The sequence below is a fragment of the Eutrigla gurnardus genome, assembly GCF_963514095.1.
Source record: "Eutrigla gurnardus genome assembly, chromosome: 23".
Lineage (NCBI taxonomy): Eukaryota > Metazoa > Chordata > Actinopteri > Perciformes > Triglidae > Eutrigla > Eutrigla gurnardus.
Window position 1 is genome coordinate 17829310 of NC_139934.1, and position 21915 is coordinate 17851224.

Here is a 21915-nt window from a genome sequence, read left to right on the forward strand (position 1 = left end):
TTTGTGGATTATGGCTCTCACTGTGGTTCTCTTGAGTCTCAAAGCTTTAGAAATGGCTTTATAACCTTTTCCAGACTGATAGATCTCAATTGCTTTCTTTCTCATTTGTTCCTGAATTTCTTTGGTTTTCACCATGATGTCTTGCTTTTGAGGAGCTTCACTTTGTCAGGCAGGTCCTATTTAAGTGAATTCTTGATTGGGAACTGGTGTGGCAGTGATCAGGCCTGGGGGTGGCTAGAGAAATTGAACTCAGGTGTGATAAACCTTAGTTAAGTTATGTTTTAACTGGAGGGGCAAATACTTTTTCACACAGGGCCATGAAGGTTTGGATTTTTTTCTCCCTTTATAATACAAACCTTCATTTAAAAACTGCATTTTGTGTTTACTTGAGTTATCCTTGCCTTATATTAAAATTTGTTTGGTGATCTGAAACATTTAAGTGTGACAAACATGCAAAAAAAGAAAAAAGCAGCAATTGCAAATGATCGCATTGAAACTTCTCAAACAGACTTTATTTCCAAAACAAGTCTTTTATGACCCCCAGATCATTGTCAAACAACAAAATGTAAATGATAATGTAATCCTCATCTTCTAGGGAATATAAGTTAAATATAAATTAAATTCATGTCACTTATTGATTGTTAACAACAAATGCAGCGTTGATCTTTGTCAGGTCTACTGTGTTCAGAATTAGCATTTACACATCCAAACCCACGGTGCAGGAGTGTCGAACACATTTCAGAATCAAATCCAACGTTTCATAGTGGCACTGGAAGCCAAACCTAAAGGCGTAACACTACCGGTAACTTCATCTGCTGATTATGATAACATCAACGCACAATTTAGAAAGATCTGCAACATGCAGCACATGGTCTGATCAGAGGAAAGTCTGGTTGTTAGAAAAGAAAGAGAATAATAAAGGAGAGATATGTTTCAAAGGAGGAGAAGAGATGGACATCACCACAGGAGTCAGGAACTTTCAAGTGAAGTTCTTCTATTTCAAAGGAAACTCCCAAGTAGAGGTACCATCACTAAAACAACTCATCACACACATATCCCTTGCTGACCAAACCCTTTTCACGTCTGTTGCTGTGTCTAACCGGGTCAGTACAGCAGACTCTGTATCCGCATGCATGAACTTCAAAAAGAGCAACCACAAAAAAAACAACTCTTTATTTAAGCATATACAAAAAAGTGTAAACTACCTACTGCTCTCTCTACATTACGTCGGCCTCCGATGAGCGACCGACTTGATTCCTTCTTCTCCTCTGAGGGGAATGTTTGCTCCAACTTTTGGAAACTTCATGACGATCAGAAATACATTCCAAAAAGCAGAATTTGTAAACAAATGTGTAGAAGTCTTCCTAGCATGTGTGCAGAGCTTATTTGAACATTTTGTGCAATTCGCATGGTGCTCACATTGGCAGGGTTGAGGGTAGTCATGCGTCCCCGGGATGAGCTGCATCACTCGCGGTGCTGGAGTGATGCTGCTGCTTCGGGTTAAAGCCCACACCGGTGCTATAAGAATGCATGTTGTACGACTTACACAGCTTTGTGAGGTTATTATGGAGATATTCAGCAGTTTAATGTACGCTGACGATATGTTTGGAGTATTTGTGGTAAGTTTGGACCGACATCATGCATGGGTGTATTGTCCAGTGGTCATACTGTAGTCACTCAAAATCACATCACAGCATCCTTCCATCTACAGCCCAAAACACAACAAGCTGGCTGCAACACCTACACCTCCTGTTAATGCAAGTCTCTACATGCCGTCAAACCTCTCAGTGTCTTTTTGTTTCATTTCGTTCTTCTTTCAGTGCCTCTGCATGGTAGATAGATAAAGATGGATCAGCCTCTTTTCATTCCTTTATCCACAACTCACAGCGTCTTCACTGAGCAGCGACTGCTGGGTTATGAAGACGATCTTCTGCTGTCTACACCTCGTTGGTCAACTCTTCAGCAAATTCAGTCATGATGTCGTGCACCCAGATGTCCCTTTCTTCCTGGGAAGTGTCGACCAGGAAGACCATCAACTTCCTGTCCCATGGGTTTGTGGCTTCCTGCACGGCCTCCAGCTGGGCCACAAGCGGTTTCTTCTCCACGTGGTTCCTGAAAACAATCGAAGCTTCCTCCGACCACTGCCTCGGCTTCAGTCCTGCCAGGTAGACAAAGATGAAGGGTAACCTCAGTTTTATATCAATGATACTACATTCATATTTAATGCTACATAAAAGAGATGTCTGGTTGGCACTTTGCCTGCTGAGCTCATAACCATTCCAATGATGTGCTTTCTGACATTTTTTCATTGAGGAACTTTATAACACTTTTTAGTTTAGTGAGTTTATATTACTTGAATTTAAGTGAAATTAAAGGAGGTAATACTTGATTATTATCCCTCCTGGCGGGGGGTAGGTAGAGGTTAGCCATTATGAAACTACTCTGAAACTAATCAGATAATTTACTTTAGTAACCACAGAAATATAATCACGTAAAAATATTCCATTACAAGAGAAATACCCTCTTAAATAACAGTATGACTATGGGTTCAATATTCAATCGACTTAATTCAACATCCCTCTGTGCCTGTCACTGTCTATTTCAGTTTCAGGTTGTGTCCAAAGCCCAGCTATCTCATATGCACACAGATGTGAACCCCTGCTGTGCTAAATGTAAACGAGCTGCATGTTGTGGGCGTGTCCTAACCAGGAAAAATACTGGGTGGACGTTTTCAAACTTCAATCCTCATTTTTGACCAAGAACCCAACCCTCCAGTTGCCCTTTTTGACACGGCTGACCTTATGAGAGACATTATGTCCAGTCTAAACCGTGAATAGATCTGCTCCTCACTTTGTAACTCCAATAAAAAAAAGAATTGAAAAGGTGTGGGGGCTATTGCTGAAATATGTTCCTACAGCTGAACTACATACTTAATTAATGTTCCTATTTTCTTTCTGTAGATCTCTGTAAGTAATACAATCTAGGTTTCTAAACCCCATTTACTCATTTCCTAATTTAAAACTTAACTCAAATAGTTAGCGTTAGATAGTAGTATAGGGCAGTTTACAAGCTCATCATATGGAGTAAGAAGTACAACACTCTGATCTGGTATGTAGTAAAGTAGAAATATAAAGTAATGAAGCAAACGTGATTAAATCGTCCTCACCAGCCAGCTGAGCAGTGATTCCCTGGAACGGCAGCTGTCTGAACTCTTTGATCAGAAGTCTGAGCTGTGTGCAGCTGACCAGCTCATGTTTACCATAGTCCAGCTCGTACACAGACACCAGCCCGTTGGACAGAACTCCCTTCACCAACACACGATGCCAGCTGACGGAAGAGAAGGACGAAGAGTGGATGTCTTTGGCCTGTTACTTCATATCCACGACAGGCAGAAACAAGGCACCTGAACTACTCACCTGTTGTCCACTTTAGCAGCATAGATGTGGTTCTTCTCTATGCTGAGTGGTTTCTCCTCCGTTTTATTGTAGTAGAGAATCATCTCTCCCATCAACACCACCAGTTTGTACATATCTCTCCAAGGCTGGAGAACAAAGTGGCCTGGATGGCACGCCACTGACACGTAGACGTCGATGTTGTTTCCTGTCAAGAAGAAGAAGACTTCCATGTGACTTCCATTGTTGAGGCTACATTACAGCCAGAAACCTCACATTTCATTACCTGCTGGGGGCAGCTCTAGTAACGGGGGCAGCTGGAGAGAGGATGAGGGGGCTGATGGTGTCTCTGGTGGGCTGGTGCAGGTCCTGTTGCCTCCTCCACCTCCTCTGGGTCCTGACAGAGCCCTCCTGAGATGAGGCTTGGCTGGGACAGAGGTTGACGTTGGACTCCCATTCGTATAGTCACTGGTGCTGGGAGCCTTGGAGGACAACGTGGCTGTGGAGATCTTGGCAGCGCTGTGAAATAGAATTAACAAACAAATATAAATATATATGTGTAAGTGAACATTAGCTGCATAGTGAGGGGATAATAACGGTGAATATAACAGCAGCAGAAACCTGTGACTCGTCAGGAAAACATCTGGTTTCTGTTTGAACAGGTCAGACTGGGCCATCTGGTGGTTGAGGCTGCGGGCCGGGTCATGGAAGCTCTTGTCGGTGAAAAGGTGGACGTAGACGCAGCGCTTGGTTTCATCCACCTTGGCAACCTTGGGGGGAATGTCAGGGTCAGTGTGGTATCATCAGGTATCATTATCATCAGCTTCTATCTCTAGATGTTAAGGAAGCAGTTTACCTTCATGCTACAATCTGGGGTATTGAGCACTTTCTCTCGAAGCCACTGGACAGCGTCTGGAGTCCAGGATCCGACACTGACAGCCAGGTCTGCCAGACAGCACTTCACAGCCTAAACACAAGTTGCTGGAAGTCATTGTCTCAGATAATGGGCCCTAGTTTCGTGGCGCAGCGCAGGGCGGCGCAGGGTGGCGGAGCCGGCGTAATGCAAGTTTCGACCAGCGTAGCCTTGCGTACGGTCAGTTTGGCAGTTTGGTGGATCGCCTGCGCCAAGATGGGTGTGGCGGCGCAGCAGGGGGAGGCGTCACAGATTCAGCTTGGTGCAGCGGAAGTTTCGTGGCAAAAAGCCTCGCCGAGACTGCGCTGAAAGCTCGCCAGCTCCGACCTGGTCTACTCTCGGCGCAAGGCTCATTCCATTCATTCAAGTCCATTCATTCAAGGCAAATTACAGCTGGCGGAGTGGAAGTTTGGCTGACGGCGCGCAGTGCGCACACGTCACCGAGACCTCACAGGCAGGTTTCCACAGTTCCAGGCACGTTTAAATGCAATAAATAATCACAACAAACACTATTTAATGCAACTTATTGAATCAACACGTGAATGTATATCTATATAGATTGTCCCGTCACATCTGACGTCAGATCAAAGGCGCTCACGCCTTCTTCTCCTCCCTCTTTCCCACTTGCGAGGGTGGGCGAGACGGGAGGTGTGCCTGCGCGATGCACGAAACTTGCAAAGTCCAGGCGGACACACCCCGTCGGCGTGGCGCAGGTGCGCTGAGAGCTGACTGCGCCTGGTCTACGAAACTAGGGCCCAATATGTCGGACTGTGTGAGGATGCTGCCCTTACAGCACCAGGATGTAACGAGAATCTCCTTGAAGCATAATCATTCTCTTGACTGTTTTTCACATTCTGTGCATTGAAGACGTGGGTGCTGACCTGTGGCGGGATGTCCATGAGGTCACGGAGGAATGGCGGTGGGATCTCCCTCAGCTCAAACACTTCTACAGAGGCTTGGACGCCAATGTCAATGAACAAGATGTCTAGCACTCTGCTGCCATGCAGGTTGGTGATCTAGAGACAGAGACAGGGAAACCAAAAAATGTTGTGATGCAGTATTTTGGACGGCCTTTTTTCCTTTCTGTGCTGCAGTGAACAGTGCCATATTACCTCAACACGGGACCATTTCCCTTTGTAGCGAGCCAGACACCCTTTCCCACAGAAGGGTCTGGATACCAGGTACTCGGATGTTACCTGCAACAGAAATATGGTTTGAGAAACCATTATCATCAGCTTGTTATTCAATCTGACTGTACTTCCTCTGGATTATTTGATGTCATTACTCACAATGACATCAGAGATTCATACTTTAGATCTGTGGCTACTCGAAATGGAAAGGGGTTGTTGGTGTTTAAAGTAACCGTTATGATGAATAGTGACTTTAATCCTACATTCACTCCACCAGTTGATCGATGGCACCAATGTTACCAACACTAGCAGAGGGAGTTACCCTTATAAACATGTATACCATATCCTCTGAATTTCCTTTTGGCGAGATAAACAAAAGCATCCAGTTTGTAACAGGATGTGGAGTTCATTCGATGAAGTAAGATTTCACACTGTGTATACCTCGACACCGGCGTGAAGCATTACTGAGCTGCTACTACAAGCTTTAAAGGACAGCAATGGCACACCTAGAAAAAGCATCAGCTCCACTGTGCTGCTAACAGATTAAGTGGCTTGACAAGATTATCAACCTAATCTCAATCTGTCCACAAATCTAAAAGAAGCAGCACAGCACAAACAATTCACAAAAGGTTTATAAGATGACTGCGGCTGGAACAAACACAGAAAGTTTATATTTTTCTCTTCTCGTTGCTGTTCAGGAGTATGCTACACACCTGTATGTTGAGAAAAAGTGATTCTATATTGATAAATTCACATACAGACAAATGCTAATACAATAGCTGCACCGACTAAACATGTAAAGCTACACAAGCAAGACAACACTGAGATGAACAGAATACAGAGAAGCAAATGAAATGGGCTGTCAAATGCTTTGAAGACCAGAATAAGTTTGGAGGTGTAGTTCCAGACCAGGAGTCTATGGGTCAGTAATAAAGTCAGTAACATAAATAGAATAGCTAGTCATCACCCTTCACCACCATCCTCCTACAACAGCCACGGCTCTCACAGGCAATGTCGTAACCATAGTTACGCCAGCCAGTCACCATTCTTCAGTCTGTTCTCCTTGTTATCCTGCTCAGCCAGCAGCCTCTGCTTCTGAAAAGTGAAGCTGAAGTGCCTTAAACTCGCATTCTCTCTACTGGACATCAGGATGCGACTACTCTCTGATTGTATAGAAGTCAATGAGAAAATGGTCCTACTTCTCTCTTGATGTATTATCTCAGTAAACATTGTAAACATGAGTTTATGGTCTCTATCTCGAGTTTCAAGTCTTCTTCAATCCAGCATGATGTTCATTTAGTACATTATGGTCCATTTAGAGTCCAGTAGACCAGAAAGCAGGGGACACTTTAGGGGCGGGGCTACCTGGTGATTGACAGGTTGCTACCAGGCTACCAATGCAGTTAGCTACTAAGATGACTTTAACACTTAGTTGTGCTGCTAATTTTGATGACAGCTTCACACTAGAATCCAGATGAATCCACCCGTCACTCCAAATATGGCCACTTCCGTTACTGGTAGTAAAAATTCCAAGATGGCGACAGCCAAAAAGCTGATAAGAAGAGAGATTTTTTTATTAAATTAAACATTTTATTTATGTAACATTTCAACTTTCAATAACACTAGAAGAATAGAACAGTTGAAAACCTTTCTAAAGATTAAGAACAATATTATCGTCTCAAGTATGGTTATAAATATAAAATATAACATACAAATAAAATACTATTAAAATAGAACATTTTAAAATCTTTATAAACTGGACAGATTTGAACACTTAAGATTAAGAACAGTATTATGGTCTCAAGTAAGGTCTCAATAACATGAGCAAAAAAACTTGAACCCATCATTTTCCACCACCGAAAAGGGCCGCATGTCCAGAGCCATGAATGTTGCAATTGCCCATGTAATCTTTTGAGCCCTGATTGACAGGCGCTCTCCTTCAAACAATCACGCGTACAGTTCATGGCTGCACCTGATTGGACGATCGCTTTCACAGCTGTCCTGTCTGCTCCGGAGTTCACGCTGACCAACATGGCGGCTCGTTTGGAAACTTTCTCTTATTTTATGAAAATAGTTCACCGAAACGTGTTTCTGAAAACATTTTAAGCGAGAAATAAGCTATGCAGTTGCTGAATCTGTCTTTATTTTAGATCAACAACATTCAGTTTAGAAGATTTTTGCGACTGTTCGCGAGCGTTCCCGAGGCGGCGAGTCGAGCCCGGCGCCTCTGATTAGCATAAAGTAGATTCGACTTCAACTTTATGCAAATGAGGAGCGGCCAACTCGCGCGCCGTCTCTCGACATTCGCCGCGACGCTACCAGAATGCATTGCACGGCTTTTCACATAGACAATGAATGGGACGCCGGGAAACACCGCTGCCTGTGGACACGTACCTTGATAGCTGGAAGTTGTGTCGTGATTCTGCCTTCTCACACCGCGAGACAGGTTCATGGATCAGAGTGTCGCGATTTCAGTTTCTATACGTGTGTCGTTTCAGCCCTAATGTTAACAGTTGCACAAGAGGCGTCAAACGTAGCGTGGTGCTAACCTGTTTGTGGAAGTATGTCTCAATAGTCTCCAGTATGTCATTCAGCTTGGCAAGGCCTCTGGAGGGCAGCTGGCAGTAAATGGTCCCATCTGAGCAGACACTTCTGACAGTCACGTTCATGTACGCACTGTTCACCTGAGGGGAGCCGGTGAGAAGAGTTTAGTGTGCTGTACAACCCAGCAAAGGGATGATATCACAATGTCATGTCACAATTATCCTGCCAAAACCATTGTGGTTCACAATATCATCCTGATAATCATCAAAATATGCTTCAAACTCTTAAAATGGCACTTGAACATCCAGTACTTGACATTTTGATTAGAAACACATCATAGTAGTTTGATTGGTTGTTCTCATTCTCCTGTACCTTTAGCGGGCTGGCTAGCGTCTTGTCCTGCAGGGCCTTCATGCAGGCGGCGTTGATGTTGACATCATCATCCTGTGAAGTATCGTACAGGACAACAAGAGGGGTCTGCCCTCTTTCTAGGATCTCAGCTAATAGGATCTTTCCACTTGCCATTGCCTCAAACTTCTTCAGCACGGCAGGCTCCTGACAGAAGGGCTCCAGGCCTGGATACACCCACACACACACACACTTAGTAACATACATTTGAACTAGAGACCAATAAGTGATGGAGGAGGGTCAGACTCACCTGCCAGTTTACATTTGGTTGCCTGGAAAGGCAGTTGGAAAAACTTTTCATGCAGCTCAAACACTTTGGTTTTGCTGATCACCTCTGAGAAGCCGTGATCCACATAGTGCACCTACAGATGTGAAAGATATTCTTTTTTTAAATGTAGTTGTCTTGGATCCTTCAGTTGGCCTTCAATGACTCGGATCATAGTTATTTTCTTGACTTCTCACCTTGACCTTGTCAGCCATGACTTCGCAGACTTGCGCCCTCAGAATCTCCTCCTCCTCCTCGGCTCTGACAGCAACAAGTTGGCCAGAGGATGGACATGACAAAGGAGCTGGACTGCTTTGGTTGGTGCTGTAAAACTCCCTCATTTCATCCTCCATGGACTCCTGGGCCTGGGAGTAACCCTCACCAATATACCTGAGAGAGGAGGAGAGACAGACCCAGGGAGGGATTTATGAACTGTCCCGTTACAGGACGCTGACACGTACAGGTCTCCATCCTACCTGAGTATAACTCCATTGGTGTTGGTGGCTTCTACCACGAGCACAGAGGGGTACTCTTCTTTGGGGATCTGCAGAGAGGGCACCGCGTGGTTACTGAGCCTCCTCCCCAGCTCCTGCCTCACCCTCAGCTCCTCCTCACTGGCCGAGGAGTTCCTCCTATTACAGTTCTCATCCTCGCCTCCTCCAACACCACTGCTACTCCCTTTGTACAAGATGGCCCTCTTGGGGTTGTCAGGCATCGGGTAGTCGATGGTGCAGATGTCAGAGAGGAGGTGAAGGTTCTCCAGGACGTGTCCGGGCAGTTTGAACTTGTAAATAAATCAAATTAAATATATATAGATATGTATATATTATATTAAAAAATATAAAGTGCACCTAGATCCTGAATTTGGTAATGACGTTAATATGATAGTGTTTCAAAATGTTACTGACTTTGTAGGTGTCCTGGAAGAGCTTGGGCAATGCGTGGGCCCACAGGCCGTTGGAGTACTTCACCAGCAGCTCCTCCAGTTTCAGCTTCAGGTCGGGGCTGAGGGAGGCAGGGGAGGAGGGGGGGCTGGGGGACGACAAGGACGATGGTGGAGTCTGAGGAGAGTGAGAACCAGAGCGGGTCAGGTGGGTGCTGGGGGGTCTCTGCTGGGCGGGGGACTGCACGGGTTTGTCTGCCGGAGTGTTGGAAGCTGTCACAGGGGCAGAGGGGGAGTTTGGGTTGGAGGGGGGAGGGGATGATGTGGTGGTCTGTTCCTTGGCAGGGTAGAGGAGCAGCTCTGAAGGGTTGCTGCTGCACGTTTTCTCAACCTAAGAGAATACACGGAAAGGACTTATATTAAAACCAGTTTATAGGCAATTCACATTCAATGTGAACTAATTTGAGAATCATGAGTGGTTCAAAAATATTCTGTCTCTTGCCCTCTGATTTGTGACCTGTGCTATACATAAAATGGACTTGACTTGTTTCAATGCAGATGAGAAACTTGAATGATATTAGATTGCTGAGTACGAAGGTGAGTGTTTCAATGCAATGTATTTTGGGGGTTCTTGTTTTAAGGTGCACAACGTTGAACAGTGCATATTATCTCTAGTACTGTATTATCTCTGACAAAAACTGATTGCATTGCATGATATTTTCCCGATAACATAATCTATCTATCTATCTATCTATCTATCTATCTATCTATCTATCTATCTATCTATCTATCTATCTATCTATCTATCTATCTATCTATCTATCTATCTATCTATCTATCTATCTATCTATCATTACCTCATTAAAAATGCTTCTTCTAATAGTAAAATATAACAAATAACTAGAGTAGCATAAGGCGTACATACAGTGCATATGTGAGTCCAGGTCTCCAGGTCTTTGATGGCCTCAGTGGGCATATCCTGCTTATAAAGCTCCCTGTAGATCTGAGGCAGCTTTGACACCCAGAACCCGTTGCTGTACTTCCCCAGGATCTCCCTGATGCAACCCTGCACCTGCTGAGGGTTGTAGGGCTTTCCTTTCCCCGAGTCGAGGCTCTCGTTCAGATTCAAGGGCTCTGGAAGGTGAAAGAAAACAGACAGAAAGATGAAGATGACACTTACAGATGGATGCAATTACTGCTTTGATCTGCTTACCCCTGAAAGTTGTCAAATGCACTTTAATCTTGAAAGAGATGGATGATTTAAAAAAGAGCGAACAAAAGGAATCTTTACAACCTACGGGCTTCTTTTCCTTTCATACAAGTTGAACTGCAAAAGTGGTTGAAATGTCAAAAATTCCATTGAAACATGCTACTTAAAACATATTGACATTCAGTAAATTAAAAAATGGATATTTGTATGTCTATCGCCGAAGCCTTTTCTAAAGTAGTTACACTAAAACATCTTCGATACTAGAATAACAGAATGTAGCCTTGTTGCCAGCACTGTGAGCCAGAAATAAACATCCAAAATGGCTGGAGTCTTCAAACATATTCTGCCTCAAAGCTATGCAGTTCATTCCATCCCTGTGTGTTCCCCAGGCTGTACAGACCTGGTCTGCCCTTCTTCTTCAACAGGCAACATGACAACAAACACCTTCCTAGTCTGTGTAAAAAACCCACTGAGATGGGTTTGCTGTTTGTCCTCATCATACATGATTTGACGACAGCACAAGGCCTAAAAACGGTCCCTTAGTTAAGTGTTAAATGTCCTCTGACGTGAGAGGAGCTGGCATGCATTTGAATTCCCTGAAGTTATACAGGTTTGGACAATAGTTCTGCTCGTTTAGAGTACAAAAGCTACACAAAATGTATATTTAGCATCATAAAAGCAGTGTGTCCTACTTACGGCCGGTCTGTTGGGAGTTTCTGGAAAGGTGAGCATGCACCTCTTTCTGAAAGCGCGATGGAAGGGTCATCCTTTTGTCTGACCTGGACACAAGAGAACACAACAAGGATATTCTTATTTTCTAGGCTCTGGAAGAGAAGGTGTGGTTTGGTTTTCTGACTTCAGTTTGAAGGCTTGGCTTGGCCTGGCTCTGTGCTACATGTACGATTCTTATTACGCAAAGTACAGTCGAGTCAAAAAGGACTCTCTGGTAATATCTGAAGGTCTAACCAGAAAAACTGCTGAACTTCAATGCAGTCTTTTTTGGGTTTGTCCTCTGTAACACAAGCCATTAATCAAACTGTATTCATCTCCCATTGGTCTAGAACAATGTGAGGTCAGATAAAGCCCACTGGGTGCTGCATTGCGCTGTAGATGTTACTTCTCAGACTTTATCAGCAACACACTGAGAATGTGTGGAAAGGGTGGACATGATGTATCTTTCCCTTTTTTCCACCCACCCTGCGTCCTCTTCTCCTCCTCCCTGTTGTTCAGATCAGTCACCTCAATGAAACAGGAAACTCCCGATCCTCAGTCACAAGCCCCGGCTCACCCTGGTACATCAACTAATGTCAAGTAATCAATATAGAGAGCAAACAGGCTATTTACTTTGTGACCATATATGGTGGTGGAAAGGTCTGAAGGACTTTACTGCCCATATATTGATCACAGAACATAATCAGTATTCTGATTATTTCAGTTCCACTGACCTAAATCTCTTTTTTGTGACTGGTGGTAGTGAAGAGAAACTACAGCAGGATCAACCATCACTGATGGTTCTCTGGTCTGAACACAAACCCCTGCTGCTTTACGACACAAACCCATATTTGACTTTCAGAAGGACCAAAATTGGTTTTATACTGTCATTTCTGTCCAATAGAATAAATGTTGAAGTGTTCGTTGGTAGCAATGGTTACCTAGCAGTTAAAGCTATTGTAAGATCCATCCATCATCTATCGATGATCCTGTATTCAGGGTTGCGCTAGCTGATCCCAGCTGTCATTGGGTGAAGGCAGGGTACACCCTGGACATCACAGGGCCGACATGTCGAGACAAACAACCATTCACGCTCCCATTCACACCTACGGGGCAATTTAGAGTCATCAATGAACCTATCTTTGTCTTTGGACTGTGGGAGGAAGCCGGAGAACCCGGAGAGAACCCACGCTAACACGGGGAGAACATGCAAACTCCACACAGAAGGAACCCGAACACAAACCGGGCATCGGACCCAGAACCCTCTTGCTGTGAGGCGACCGTGCTACAAACTACACCACCGTGCAGCCTGCTATTCTAAGATATTCAATCAAAAGTATAATTAAGTTAGTAGTTTAAACACCTGGATAACAAGGACAATTCTCCTTTGGTCTTCAGCCAAAAGACATTGAAGTAGTAGAAGTCCATAAAGTACTTGAAAAATAATGGAAATCTGAAAGGCTACATTAATTTACATGACAAATATACACACTACAAATTCAAGGGAAGAATATGTGATATGATCACATCCTCCAAAAGAGCTAGTGCAACTGTGGTGACATTGTTTCTTGTGCAGGCTCTAGACAGCCTTCACCTGAACACACAAAACAGTCCCATCCAAGTACAGACTATGTCTTCAACTCATTCTACTGTGTTTTCATTTGAATAAACTTATTTCTACTATAATTCTATGTTGGCTCTTTGATTTTGTCTGCTGAAAGTACCACTTCTACGGCCCAGAGTACACCTGCAGGCTCACACACACTCACACACACACACACAAATGGTGATAACGCCGGCCTGCCAGCGTACCATCCAATGGAAGAGAGGGACACAGTGAGATGTGCTGATCACTCTGTGTCGGTTTAGAAGTGTTAATCTACCAGAGAATAGAGCAGGGATTAGAAAGGGCTCATGTCCCCCCTGCTCTGGGCTCGTGTCCCCTGCCAACGCACCAGGCTTCCCGCCCTGCCGCCCCATTGTGCTGTCCAGCGGCACACTGGACACTCGTGGTGACACGGACAGAGGACTGATGTCAGTTGTTTTCACAGTGGACAGACGAACAGAGCCGTAGATGGATGGAAGTGAGAGAGCCAGTCAATGAACTGGATTAATCTTGATTCATTGTTTAAGCAATGCAGATAGAAAATAGTTCACAATGATTCTAGATGGCCGTTAGTAGAACTATGAATAAGTATTGATGATAAAAAAGGGTGGATCAAAGCATAATGCGCAACTTACCAATGAATTCACAGTGTGGAAAAAAAGAGAAAGAAGAATGACTGGTAGCAATGAAAACATGCCAAACATGGAGGTGAGAAGGCAAAGAGAAAAAAGAGAAAGTGAGTAAGTGAAGGGTGGACAGATACAGAGAAAGACAGGCAGAGAGAACCAGAATAATCTAGTGAGTACATCATCAGTCCAGTGCTGAATAAGCAGCAGCAGGGAGGCTGGTTGCACTCAGAAACCAAGCCGAGTTCAACCAGGCTCTCATTCACCAGCAGCCCATTCGGATTCAGCTCAGACCACACAGGTGGGAGGAGAGGAGGGGGACAGACAGCGAGAGAATGGGAGAAAACAAGGGAAGAATGGGGGACATGCTGATTTTCATTGGGGCTGTAGTTCAGAGTGACAAGAACATATAAGAACCTTTCAAAACAAAAAGATTCCCCCAGAGATATTGTTAATTATCTAATTTTGAAAACTTGTTGCGTTGCAGAGTGAATCTACAGGAAATATTGGCATGAGATGTAGCTTTTCTGTTTTCTTAGCATGCTGGTCATTTTCACATCCCCCTACTTGGATCCCTCAGGTGGAGAAGCCTGGTTCATGAGATGAGAGGAGAGTATAAATGCTAAAGTGCAATAGGATCCTACATAATATAGACTGAGGTTCAGCATTGGGGTTTGAGTTAAAGTTGTGTTTTCATACTAAATGCCTGCAACAAATCAGATTTTAAATCCATATTTTGTTGTAGAAGGGACAAATATATCTATGCTTTGTCTCAAACACCATAAAATGTATCCGTAAAATCATCTCAATTCATAAACTTATGAGAAGAAGCTGCTAAAACCTAATTCGATGGCTCACTTCTCTGCAGGAAGGTGTCCTTTCCTGTTGGGTGTGTTCTGATGCGTCTTGTTCGGATGCGCCCCAGCCTTGCCCTCTGACTGGCCCTCCTTCACGTCCCTCGCCGGTCTGAAGTCTCCATGCCCCGCCCCTCGGCCACCGCCGCCTCCTCTCCCGCTCCCTCGGCCACGGTGGTTCGGCTGCCTCAGAGAGGTTTGAGGTTTGGCTGCACAAAGAAAGAGAGAACAAACAACAGAAGTGAAATCAGACACACACACCCTGACTCAGCTAAACCTGATGCCGAGACGGGCCGGTATGTCCGTCTGGAGGGCACAGAGTTCTAGAAGGTTTGATATCTGCAGAGACAGGAGATCTGATGTAACCTCATAGCTCCAATCAGTCAGCCAGCAAGCAGCAACAACACAACATCACAGATCAAAGGTTGAGAAAACTCCTCTTACCAACCTTCTTGGATTTGTTGTTTCCACTTGGATTGTGGAATAAATGGGTGGCGAAGGTCAAGGAAATACGCCTATATGCATTGATAGTTAGATGAGAAGATTGATAGCACACCCTACTTGACCACGAGACCACTAGAGCTAGGGAGAAATTAGCATTGCTTAGCTTAGCATAAAAACTGGAAACAGGGGGAAAACATGTAGCCTAGCAGCAGCAGTGATTACACTCGCTGGGGAGGAAATGAAAAACCATAGTGGACGTAGTCACCGTGATGTCACCCATTGGTTTGTGGATTTTGTGGGAACCTCAAGTTTGCCATCTTGGATCTTTTTTAATTAAACCAGGGAACAGAAGTGACTCTATTTGGACGAGGAGTGATGGATGGATCTGACAAACCAAGAGGCAGAGTGTCACTCTTACTGGATCTGGCTCGATCTGGCTTCTGGTGTGAAGCTGCTCACAGAGTTAGTTTCCATAATTCAAGAAAAACTTTTGCGTGAAAGTATTCTTCGTAGCTAACTGCATTGGTAGCGTGATAGCGACCTGTCAATCACAAGGCAACACCCCATTGGTGAGTGACTGGTTGAATTCTTTTAGGGGGGTCGAAAATCCAGCATGATTTGCTGCTGCTTCTAAAATGTAAACTGTTTTATCAACTCATACACCTATTTGGTTCTTATCAAGAACTACAACATTTAAAAAAATAAAGTTTAATAATTCGTGAAATAGATTGTAAATGAATAGTTGCATTCTCTTCATGTTAGAGTAATAGTGTACTGACTTGTTTACTGTATGTTGCTAATGTAGAAATCAATGTTAACAGAGCTTCTACCAATTCTAAATTTCAGTTATGATTCAGTGGACAAACTGTAGTAGAAAAAGGTTATCATTAATAAAAGTAATAGTTTGAGTCAAAGGTCATCCCTCAGGCAGAAGGGGCGATTGTACACTTTAGCCCTGTCCTTTCTGGCTAATTGTAACCTCAATATGTACTGAGGTAATACATTTAGAGAGGAGTAGGGCCATTTACTAATAGTCTTCCATGCAATCACACTTATTTTTGCAACCAGAGGAGTTGCCCCCTGATGGCCAGTAGAGAGAATGCAAGTTTAAGGCACTTCGGCTTTGGCTTCACTTTTGCCACCTGAGGAGAAGCAGCAGATTCCAGGATGACTCCCTGTAAAACCCAAATAACTGGCCTTTAGAGGTACATAGTATATGTGTGTGTATGTGTATATGTATGGAATTAGATGAAAAGTTGACGTCAGCCATACACTGTCAAATGTTATGGAGTGAAGGAAAGTATGTGAGTACATATGAAGTGGGGCTCTCCTGGAAAAGACCACACAATATACAGTATATGCTCTATACTTACTTCCTGTGTACATTTTAAAGGTTTTTTTTGTTGAAAACTCTTTCAACCCTTATTGTATGATTGCTTTCCCATGTAAACAAGACCATCTAACACCAACTAGCAAGATTATTCTCATATGGTTAGAAAACCCAGTAACTGTGATCCATGACGGTCACTGTATGTTCAGTAAAAATCCCAAGTCAGAGAGCAATTATCCCCCCCCCCCCCCCCATTACATCATTCAAACACAATGTGATCAGCATGACATCACATTTCTGCTAAGTGACATAACCAAAACACCCTGTTGAGCATAACCCTTAGTCATTGTCACTCCCACATTTCCTTTCGGTTCTTCCTATACTGTCTCTTGTTTTATCTTAACTTACGACATAACAATCAGCCTATGTGTTCAAAAGTCATCAATAGACAATTTCAATTTCTAAATTATTTTCTCAATAAGTACACAAGCTACTTATACCCTATAAGTACCAGCAGTTAATCAGTTCAGCCAATTAGTCAATGAATAAAACTTCCAGACACATACCGGTACACGTAGCAGAAACATTCACACATGCAGGCAGACGCAAGCTTAAATTCACATGCAGGCACACACACACTGAGCAGACGTCACCTCACCGGCATGAACACACAGTCCCTGGTCTGTCTGGCTGAATATCAATATCCCGCTGAGGTGGTGGAGGAGATAATGAGAGAGAGAGATGGAGAGGTTGATTTGTGACTCAGCTGCTGAGTCTCGGCTGCTACAGGCTGCATCAGCCTCAAAGCTGAACACGCCACACCAGTCTCTCTGTCTCTGACTCCCCCCGTCCCTTTCATCCAAGAACCCCCTCCCTCCTTCCCATTCCACCCCTCTGCTTTTCTTGTCCTCCGACACTCATGCCGCCACTCCTCCTCTTTTCTTCTCCCTCGCCTCTCCCCCTCTCCACCACCTCCCACTTCCTGCTCTGACTCTGCAGCATCACAGTCTAGCGGAGGTATATGTGTTCATGTTTCTGTGTGTGTCTGAATGCGTGCACTAGTCTGTGAGATTGCATGGCTGCACGTGTGCTTTATGAGTGTGTTTATTTGAAATTCAAAAAAGGATTAATATAGTTTCATAGTTGTGAGTACAGTGAACATGAACCTGGAACACCTGATCAGCCCTTTACATAGTGTCTGCTTGAATGTCTTGATATGTCTTGATATTCTGGTGCCTAAAGAAATGCAGGTCTCCACAGAGCAACAGTTAAACAGCCAGCCATTCCTCCACACACGGCCGGGTTGCATCCCAGAAAGCAGTGTTTTGCATTGTCACATAAACTGATTACAGGCCCTGTCCACTTTCTAGGATTCTGTTGCTGCATCGCTGCTGCACTGTAGCTCCAGAGTCTGCAAAAGGTTTGGACACATGAGAGGATGGATGGAGAACTAAATATATATTTCCAGGCCACGGCTTTTTGAGACTGAATTAGTCTGCTCAGTCTTATGTTTGTGGAAAAATGTGTTTAGTTCAACAAAACTGCTATCATCGTCAATATACAAACCGGAGGAAGTTTATAGGCCTTCTAGTTGATTCTAAGGTAATAATGAAATGGTAAATAGATCTGCATTTCTAGAGCGCTTTTCGAGTATCGTCGTCCGCTCAAGGCTCTTTACTCTACATTCACACTCATTCACACACATGATGGCACAGCCTAGAAAAGACATTTGGGGTTCAGTATCTTGCCCAAGGACACTTCGGCATGCAGACGGGAGGAGTCAGGAATCAAACTATCGATATGCCGATTGGAGGATGACTCGCTCTACCTCTGAGCCACAATTAACAGAACAGGTCTGATTTTTTCTGAGACCCTTACTGGTTCAGATGATTCACATGTTTTTCTATATTTACAATGATAACAGAAGTTAAGGTCATGAAGCGTTTTGTGTAACAACACATGTGCAGTTCAGTACAGTATCAGTGCTGATATTAATCCAGAGGACTCTTTGCTATAATATCAAAATATGTTTTGAAAAGTGCAGCCAATCTGTTTAAATATGTATTTCCACTTGTTAGATATAAATGACTACTGATCGAATCTACTTCAGCCTGTAGTGGATCTCTCTGAAAATCATAGGTACAACTACAAGTTTTAAGTCATTTAAGTAATTTGTATAAATGTGCTCTCTAAGATCGCACTATAAAGCAGATGTTGCATGTTTACTCCTTACATTTTAGCAACTAACTGCAGCAACATGTAATGTAATTCAACCAGAGACTGTATATAAGAAGTGGACGTAGTCATGGTGGACACCACCCGTTTGTGGACTATGGTTTTGAAACCTGAAGTTCAGCATTTTGGTTTATGGTTGTTGCCATCTTGGAATGTTTGCAACGAGTGAATGGCAGCGGCCATATTTGGACTGTGGAGGAGCGTCAGAGCAGCATCCTGAGAAGCACCTTTACTGGATCTAGATCCATGGTTGATCCATCTGGATTCTGGTGTGGAGATGCTGACAAAGTTAGCTTCATAATTCAAGGTCAATTTACAGCTAAGTGTTAAAGTCATCTTAGTAGCTGCATTGGTAGCATTGTAGCGACCTGTCAATCAGCAGGTAGCCCCGCCCCTAAAGCCTCCCCTGATTTATGGTCTATTTGACTCTACATGGACCATCATTTAAGGCCGTTCAGCCTTTTTTGAGGACCAGAGGTTGCCACCTGAACCCAACAACTAACTGATTTAAAGCCACCGAGTGAAGAAAACGTATATGTATGTAATTGGTTAGAGCCAACTTTGTTTTATACAGAAGAATGATCTAAACGCTGTAATGGTGAAGCCATAAGAACCAAAACATTGTCTTGCCAATTTGGTTTCTCCCGAAATGACTGAATATATTTGTTTGTGACTTATTCCACAAGCACAAAGGCAACTTTCAGTATTTGTCAAACCCTGCATGAATGTATTTAACTAAATTGATTTAGTGAAACCAACATAGGTGAGTGAAGAACATAAACCTTGGAATGGAGTTCAATAAAAATAGAAATAATATGAACCTGCATTTTATATAGCGCTTTATACTCATAGAGAATTGACAATCATCATTCAAATGAGCTGGAGAAAATGGCAATGTAGCCATGTTTATGCTTGCTAACGCCCCCAAAATGGTGGTTCAAAATCTTACCATTGAGGACGAGTGGAGCAGCCGGTTTGACCCTCATCTGGGTGTTCACCAGGTGGGGTCGGCCTGTCTTCTTGGAGCTGCGCTGACGAGCCACCACCTTTGCTATATGAGCCATCTCATTGGCTCCTGAGGCAAAACACACCATCTGCAGAGAGAGAGAGAGAGAGAGTAGACGGATATCAATAAGAGAATCATCACAAGTTTGAGCAAGATAATAACTCCCAGCAACCTGCAGGATTGCATCTCCTCCAAATCATGCAAATGATATACATTGTGGTATAAAAATATATGCTTATATAAATAATCATCATATAATGAATTAATAACAGTTAATTATGGCCACACACACCTCTCCAGAGCGACTGCGCTCCGTGCGGACTACAGAGGGCATGCTGGCTAGCAGTCCATCCAAGTGGTTGTGTCCCATCTGCTTGTGTGGTATCTGCTCCCCAGTCAGCTCTTTGTATTCTGACTGCAGACGGGACAGCGACACTCCACCTTTGTTGGCCTGGAGGACGGCCCGCAGCATCTTCTTCACCAGCTCAACGTCAGCCATCTGAATAAATCAATTATCCGAATAAATAAGTAAGCAAATCACCAAAACTGATCCAGAAATAGTGGACAGATCCATGCGTGCCGTCTTGAAATCATTCAGCAGAATAAATCCACTGCACTATAACATATTGATGTAAGCTTCTTGGACTGTTATTTTACCAAAACCATTTAAAGCAGAAAGTAAGTCAGAGAGTGACTGCTGTTGTTGTTGATGATGCAATCCATTCCACAATAGTCTGCACACAGACTGAGTTCATCACATTGGCAGGCGGATGACTGGCATAGGCAAGTTTTTATTTTTTTAACACTTGTATTCAGTCAGGTTAAATATATTTTGATATACAGTATAGTCATACTCATAATATATGAGCATCTATCTACCACATGTTTTTCTTAATGGAAAGGAAGGCTAAATGTTGAATTACCACTCCAGTACTGTGTTTAATGAGATGGTATTTACTGGAAAGTTAATCTCTTGTTTTTTTAAAGCCACAAACTAATACTACATCCCTATAGACACTTTAAGGACTGTAGATCCAAGTAGTTAGTCGTTTCCCCCTGGTGGTGTTTAGCCTGTTACAGTCCATCTCCCTGCAGAAAAACACGGTCTGTTTAGAGCTTGTCTGCAGTCAAACTAAACCGCCCCGAAGAGGAATTTATACAGTACAAAGTACACAAGTACAAACCTGAGCCAATGATCTTCGTGCAAAGTGTAATAATATTTCAACCAATATTCGGTATGGCCGAAACAAGTGGACACTTGCGGACGTGGAGACACACCCTCAACATGCAGCCTCGACTTTATGAAAGCGATTTTTTTAATAATAACGTGTTACATTTCTGACATTTAATGCGATTGTTATGCACATGTATCTCTTCTAACTTTTCTTAAAGTCTGTGATTTTAATTGAATAATTCAGGAATAGCCTGTAGGTTATTCCGCACTAGGCCCGGGTGCTACTGGAAATAAGTGAAATAATATAATAAGATAACGTACTAGTTATAAGGAAATGTTTCAGCATTAGATAAGTTTCGACCACTTGTTGATAATGCCACTTGGTGTAACGCAGGCAGCAGACGGGACGGGGAAGCGATGAATGACGTAACTCGTCACACTTCGACTCCACACCCTCCATTGGGACAATCTCCCTGTCTTATTTCCTTTTGTGAACAACACTGTAGTTAAAGTCCTGGCATATGAATAAATGTACCCGATATACAGCCAGCTCAAGAAGCGATACTGCGGAACATCGAGCTAAACCCTCCGGTGCCACCTCCGGGTCCGGGAGAGCAGCTCGTGAAGTTAGCGAAGAAACGACGTCAAAAGACCGACAGTACATACATGTTGCCTTCATAATAAAACTACAAAGGCTCACCGAATATGGTTACCTCATATATCAGTCGCACAGGCTATTACTTTGGAAACGTTATACCGGAAGTACGGTTTGTCTCCTAGCTAGCTTGAAAGCTTTAGAGCCATCCCAGCCGAGAGTAGAGAAAGAGGTGAAATAAACACCCGACAACTTTGTTATAAAGTCAATTTAAGTCAGAATAAAAGCTACAAAAAACATGATACCTTACTCTAAAGAGCCGGGATGGTGAAGTCGGGACCTGTTCCAGTCGCTGGCAGTGCTGTCACCACCACAGGGCTGAGCTGCGGCCAAAGCGCTGTCCCCGGGGTGTCAGCCAGCCGGGACGGGCACAGCCTCTCCTCCGCCTCCTGATTGGTCGGCTGTGCGTGGGGCTTCTGGCTAATTACGCGTCAATATATTTATTTAGGGGCCACATCCTCTGTCCAAGCCGGACCAGCAGCAAGTAGCGAATCCTCCCATTGGAGAAGCTGGCACTAGAAAACATTTA

The 21915-nt window shown here is 43.7% G+C and overlaps 1 protein-coding gene across 2 annotated transcripts; it reads right to left on the minus strand.

Annotated features, from left to right (window-relative positions):
* Positions 1 to 1158: 1158 nt before the first annotated feature.
* On the minus strand, positions 1159 to 21791 carry tdrd7b (tudor domain containing 7 b). 2 transcript variants are annotated; one of them, XM_084002985.1, is made up of 20 exons: positions 21637 to 21791; positions 19850 to 20056; positions 19501 to 19645; positions 14547 to 14751; positions 11442 to 11524; positions 10461 to 10669; positions 9561 to 9926; positions 9129 to 9436; positions 8850 to 9042; positions 8638 to 8749; positions 8352 to 8554; positions 7985 to 8119; positions 5418 to 5501; positions 5187 to 5321; positions 4249 to 4359; positions 4014 to 4162; positions 3679 to 3911; positions 3417 to 3600; positions 3167 to 3327; positions 1159 to 2158 (listed from the first exon to the last, which is right to left on the minus strand). In XM_084002985.1, the coding sequence occupies exons 2-20, from the start codon at positions 20054 to 20056 to the stop codon at positions 1938 to 1940; spliced, it is 3444 nt and encodes a 1147-aa protein (XP_083859111.1). In that variant the 5' UTR covers positions 21637 to 21791; the 3' UTR covers positions 1159 to 1937. The 2 variants fall into 2 exon arrangements, with proteins under 2 accessions (XP_083859111.1, XP_083859112.1); XM_084002986.1 differs by having other exon boundaries at positions 21632 to 21732.
* Between the last annotated feature and the right edge of the window lie 124 nt (positions 21792 to 21915).

What these genes read in the sequence shown, in the direction of transcription:
- tdrd7b (XM_084002985.1), bottom strand. Translation starts at nt 20,056, where the DNA reads ATGGCTGACGTTGAGCTGGTGAAGAAGATGCTGCGGGCCGTCCTCCAG. An exon ending in AAACTCCCAACAGACCGGCC is followed by an intron (nt 10,670 to 11,441) that starts GTAAGTAGGACA and finishes TTCACCTTCCAG; the next exon opens with AGCCCTTGAATCTGAACGAG. An exon ending in TCATGGACATCCCGCCACAG is followed by an intron (nt 4,360 to 5,186) that starts GTCAGCACCCAC and finishes ACTTGTGTTTAG; the next exon opens with GCTGTGAAGTGCTGTCTGGC.